This window comes from Pelmatolapia mariae, linkage group LG10_11, assembly GCF_036321145.2.
Source record: "Pelmatolapia mariae isolate MD_Pm_ZW linkage group LG10_11, Pm_UMD_F_2, whole genome shotgun sequence".
NCBI classification, from domain to species: domain Eukaryota; kingdom Metazoa; phylum Chordata; class Actinopteri; order Cichliformes; family Cichlidae; genus Pelmatolapia; species Pelmatolapia mariae.
In genome coordinates, this window is record NC_086236.1 from 63,884,015 (window position 1) to 63,890,014 (window position 6,000).

The window sequence follows — 6,000 nt, forward strand, 5'->3', positions numbered from 1 at the left end:
AGTACATAATTTTTGGTTTTTGAATATTAAAGTAAATGAACATCAGGCTGTACTTGGGTGGTTTATGCTCCTGCCTACTAATTACTCATGCACAGCTTTCATAATCAATTGTTAGTTTGGCTGAATGTCTGACAACTACAGGGGGTTTTTGATCTGTTATTCTGTCTTGTGCTGGGCATTGTTGAGGGCAGCCCTTTGTAGCTCATTGGGCTTGATGGGTCCCATATGGGGTAGTGAAACTCATGAGCCACAGGTTGTGTGGATCTCATAGCTCATGAATACTAAGCATACGCAGTCTTTTCATCAGCTAGTCTCACAGCAGCTCAGGTATCAAGGTCGACAGTTTGGCACATTGCCTGAATTAACACAGATTATTTCATATTAATACTGCGTGCAATATTCAGCTCAGGGTTCTGGACAGTAATGTCATGACTCTTGGTCTTTTTGGTTTTTTTGCAAGTAAGTTTTGGACTTTTAATGTATCCTTTTGTTAATGTGTTAGCATACTCAGATGTATAATCTAACCTACCCTCTTACCTCTCACATCAAGTATAAACTTCTTAAGTCTACGCGACAAACACAGTGTTTCTGTGTTTTTGTGTATTTTGGATCAATTACATATTAAATAATGATACAATGTGGTGCTGCCACTAAGGACTGTTTTGTTCATAGAAGATTTATCTTTCTGTTTTTGCTGTGACTTCCCAATACCCAAGGATATTCAGTTAGCATGGATATAAAATATAGAAAGCAACAAAACATCAAACTCAAGAGACTAAAACCAGAATGCTTGCTAGCTTGATAAATGACTTAAAAAGTAATTTTCTAAACCTGGTTGTTTTTGTGTGTGTTGATAGACTGATTATTTCAACTCTGATTATATAACACGCAGTTTCTTCCCAAAAGGTACAACTCTGCAAACAATTTATTCTGCTCTGAATCACTCTATCCGAGCAGAAATGAAATTAAAGGGACACAATTATGCAGATGACCCCATGTCAGATTGAATATAAACTTTTGGAGCTCATGTTTGGACAGTTAAAGAAGCAGTCACAGGGGGAATGACATGGAGGAAATAGCCATGGGTGGGCTGTAACAGGTGCCTGGTCTACAATATACAGTATTCTTAGTCTCATGTTTTCCTTTTTACATACCTATGATTCAATCAAACCCCAAAATACAAATGGTTTAACATACCAGAATAAAATTCCCCTTCCACTTAGTGATGTTAAATCAGCTGTGCCATTAAACTTTCATTTTTATGAATTTTTATGAAATATTATTTTTTTTTAAAAAGTGCTAAAAAAAACTGTCACTTAAAAATAATTTTTTTAGTAGATTCCAAAGTCTGCTATGATGACAGTCTTTTTCCTGCTTTCCTGCAGAGCAAGATCTCAGGCATTCCAATTGTTCCTTAGGCCACCAATCATCAATTTTTCATTGAGAAAACTACTATTACCTAAATAAAAAATAAATGTATAAAAAGGATTCACAGCATGTGTTTGTGAAGGTTCTCAGTCAACCAGGTCATCGTAGTCTAAGGAGCTTGGAAAGAAAAGCATCTGGACTTCTTTAAGTTGCTTGAAGACGTTTCACCTCTCATCCGAGAAGCTTCTTCAGTTCTAAGGGTCAACTGGTGGAGAGTATCAGATTTAAACTCAATGGGAGTTTCCCCCCAAAGAGGGTCAAAGGACCCCCTGATGATCCTCTACCTAATCACATGAGCCGAGGTTTGAAAACGGGTGTGGGTCACAATCAGCCAGGCTTTCGGGTGAGCTCATTGTTAAACCTGGCCCCACCCTATCATGTGATTTCCTGAGGTCAGATGGCCCAGGATGTGAGTGGGCATTAAGGCGTCTGGGAAGAGATCTCAAAACTGGATTTCAGACCCAGCAACACACTCAGACAAAAACTGGTTCACCCGAAAGACAAAACTCCTAAACACAAACATAACAACATGGTGTACGCTGTACAGTGCAGCGAGGAATGCCCAGACCTCTACATTGGAGAGACCAAACAGGCACTTCACAAGCGCATGGCACAACATAGAAGAGCCACCTCCACAGGACAAGACTCAGCAGTCCATCTGCATCTAGAGGACAAAGGTCACTCTTTTGAGGATGCCAATGTTCACATTTTGGACAGAGAAGACAGATGGTTTGAAAGAGGAGTGAAAGAGGCCATCTATGTCCACTGTGAGCGACCATCTTTGAACAGAGGCGGTGGTTTACGACACCAACTGTCTGCCATCTATAATCCAGATATAATCCTATATTTTTTGGGGGAAACTCCCACTGGGTTTAAATCTGGGACTCTCCACCATTTGACCCTTAGAACTGAAGAAGCTTCTCGGATGAGAGGTGAAACGTCTTCAAGCAACTTAAAGAAGTCCAGACGCTTTTTTTCCAAGCTCCTTAGACTATGATTCACAGCATGAAAATTTGCTGTGAATAACATAAACACACGTGACACATAAACACCTAAAACATAAACAGATTTCCTTATTCCTTATATTTATTATATGTAGTTATTTATGAGATAACATGACAATGCAGTTCAAAATATACACATTTTACAATAACAAATTGTGGATTCCTCTTTATGTCCACTAGCTGCTGTGCTGGAAGTTCCAGAGTGTTCAATGGTGAACCAGCTATGCTGACGAATGTTTCTCCTGTCTCTTCTTTACTTTTAAAATGTTCATTTATCAGCTGGAACAAATGCAGATATTGATATGTATGGCTAGACCAGAGGATAGTAACCCATTTCCCCAGGATATTGCACCTTGTGTTATAGACAGTGACCAGCTATGTATGTGATGTGTGTCTGTACATAAAAAGGGTGGATTTTCCAAGTTGAAGGATACTGCATGCTCACAGAGTAGTCAATTACAGGGTCGACCCACCGTAAAGCATACCCTGCTTTTTCCTCCTCAGTGACTGTAATGGGAACCGTAATTTATTAAATAAGCATCATGTTGCGTTCAGTGAAATTTGAAATCAGTGACAGTGTCTCTGAATTCAGCAGCAAAATGTCGAGTTCACACATCAAGAAAGCTGAGGGGCTTTTTTTCCTTAGACTTTTAAACAATCTGGCTTCTTCTTCATTTAAACCCAAGTAGTCGCATCTTGCTGGTCATTAGAACAAATGCAGATTTAAAGCAATTAAACATCGACTTACTGTTCATTTATACTGTTAACAGTATAAAAAAAGTAGTTTCTCAAGGAAAATGCTTAGAACAAGTTTTGTGGTTTGTTATTTTTATATTTGTATTTATTTTGCTTAAGTTGGTCAGGATTTTGTAGGAAGAGCGATGCTCCTGGATTTTTCAGTTGTAGTTTTTGGCCCTTACAGCTCCACAAGGCAAGGCACATCTGGTTGTATTATATTCAAGAGAGTGTAGACATTTCTACAGCATATCTACAAAACTAGACAAGTGACGTCATAGGTTAACACCACAAGACGCAACTTTTCCTATGGTCCTGTGATTTTTGTGGGGAAACTGCACATTTTTAGCATAAAGAATGCAGTAGTAGAACGAGATGAGGGTACTCACCATGTCACCTTTGGGGTTGGACAGCCCTGGACAGTGCAGGAGAGTTTCACAGTCATGCCTTCCCAGACAGTGTGAGCCCTCAGAGGGATTGGAAAGTCTGGGGCCTTCTGACTCAGTTGCTCCAGGTACCTCATGTGGGCAGATGCCTTCATTTCTGCCTGAGGTACAGACAGAGTGGTGAAATTTATCCATGGAAGGAAAACATAAATGTCTATAAATATTTATTGTAGATGAACACACTGTATATTTTTACTATAGCAAGTTACTTTGGCAGTCATTAATACAAGTGGGAGGACCAAGGAAGGATGGAAAATTATATATTAAAATTAGCTACAGTAACCAAGAGGGAACCTTTCTGAAAAATATTCTGGTTGTTAGCTACCAATCAGAAAAGCTGTATTTATTTAAGCTGGTCAAACTGTGGCACTTTTTCTCCAGAAATGCTAATATCTAAAAAATAAATAAATCTAATAAATAATTTCCCCTAGGGATCAATAAAGTATTCTGATTCTGATTCTGATCTAAACAGTTTTGCAGTCTTTTGATGAATAAAATAAAGGGATTCTTAAGACAAATACTTGACTGTACCTGTTTGCGAAGAGCTATTTTGTTAACACGAGTGCGTAACAACTGCTGGTTCCTGATCACATCTATTTCCACCCTCTCCGCCTCATTCCCAAACATTGTCCACTGCTCTCTCTCATACTCTTCATCAGCAGCCATGGTTTCTTTTAGGATTTCCCTGTTGGTGTAAAGCATGAAGTAATTTAAATTTGTTTGGTGGTTATTTATTTGCTGTTTCATAATGTTGGATGATTTGTCCCGAGTATAGTATTGTGAGTGTTGTTGAAAAGAAACAACACTACTACTACATTGCTCCATCCTGCAGTAGCACCTTTGTAACCTCCGCAGCCTTTGGTGTGTTATATATGCCATACCAGGTCCCAGATGTTTTTTTGTTTTGTTTTTTTTACTTTATTGCCTACATTAAGTCTACTTGTGTCCTTATTTGGGCATTCAGTAGGACAGTAGTGAGCAATAAATTTTCTCAAAGGGCCACTGGGACTGGTTTGGAGTACCAGTTATGCTAATGTGGCCTCTTGATGTAGTCCACAACAGTCCTAGTCCCTTGTGTGGCCTCTTGGGGAAATTAATGGCCCACCCCTGCACTAGGAGGTGCCAGATTGCCATTTTGGTTGTCTCACTAACTCGAACCATCCAATAGATCAACAGATTTAGGTCTAATATTACTGTAGTTTCTGTAGCTGTTTCTCTCTTTCTAGGCTGGGCTAATTAATCCCAAGGCAAACTTCGACTGCAGTGGACAGAGTTTTCTGTCTGGGTTGTCCTTACCAGGGATGATTTAGATCATTCTGCTTAAAAATGTGAATTTTCAAAAACGAAAACAATTTTCTCTCATTACAGTTTCAAAGTTGTTAGCTACATACTTTTTTTTTTTTTTTTTTTTTTTTTTACGACTCTCTTTTGGATGCTGTTGAGGCTTGTGCACCGTGACTGATAGTTATGCTGACACAGGCAGCTGTAGCTGGTGCCTGTCTGCTAAGCTTCACCTACATTAATTAGATTCACTGAACTGGACCTCCCAAAGGTGTTTGTGCTGTTGGTGTGAGTAGCATGTTAAAAAACACCTAGCATTCATCAGAGGTAACAGCAGAAACTTGAATTGCAGGCAAAATTTTAAACATGTTTTGCAATAGATGGCTTTACCTTTTGAGAGAATCCAGATAGCGTTTCTTTTTCACTTTAAGAGGGGCATAATAAAATTTCAGTGTGTCCCACTTCATTTACAGTCAAATGCTAGTTTTATGATATTTGTCAGTTTGTCTTCTCAAACTCTCCTTGATGAGGTCATTAGTTCGCTGCTCAATTTGTAGCTTTCTGTCATTTCATATAAGCACGGTTCTCGCACACGTTCAAAGGCTTTGAGGCGTTGGTATTTATGAGTTGTACATCAAGCCTGGCTGCCACTGCTGATTCACATCACTGTAAAAACGATGCAACGCTTCTACCCTGATGAACACCTCTTCAGGAATCCTTCAGGTGTGGACAGTTCAAAGCGACACTGTGTCGTCGGCCGTGTCACATCCTTGACTTGCCTTTCATCAGGCTGGTTGTCATGGAGATGCAAGGCAGCTGTGATAGTATATTCACTCAGAAGAAGCAAATTTAATGTTTTTTTTGTTTTTTTTTCCAGGGCAAAAAGGTGACACACTTAGGAAAACTTGCGTTACTAGAGGAAGAGGTGCAAGGCTTGTTTTTCATTAGTCTCTTCTTTTGTGTTAATCTAAGTGTTTGTGAAGTTACAAAGTTAATCCCTACCAGCTCCCAGCTCTTGAACCTGTGCTCTGATCTCCTTGTAAGCTGTTAAACAAACCAGACGCCTCTTAAAAAATTAATGAAGCCTTACTGGTAGCCCATGCACG

At 39.3% G+C, this 6,000-nt stretch overlaps 1 protein-coding gene across 1 annotated transcript in view; it reads right to left on the reverse strand.

Moving 5' to 3' along the window:
* The window catches only part of myom3 (myomesin 3), a 60,319-nt gene extending 56,040 nt beyond the window's left edge, over positions 1–4,279 (reverse strand). Inside the window, exons 1-2 of the mRNA XM_063484877.1 lie at positions 4,145–4,279; positions 3,557–3,714 (exon numbers count right to left, since the gene is read on the reverse strand). Of these exons, the coding sequence (XP_063340947.1) occupies positions 3,557–3,714; positions 4,145–4,279 (293 nt within the window). The remainder of the gene's footprint in view (positions 1–3,556; positions 3,715–4,144) is intronic.
* Positions 4,280–6,000: the final 1,721 nt, after the last annotated feature.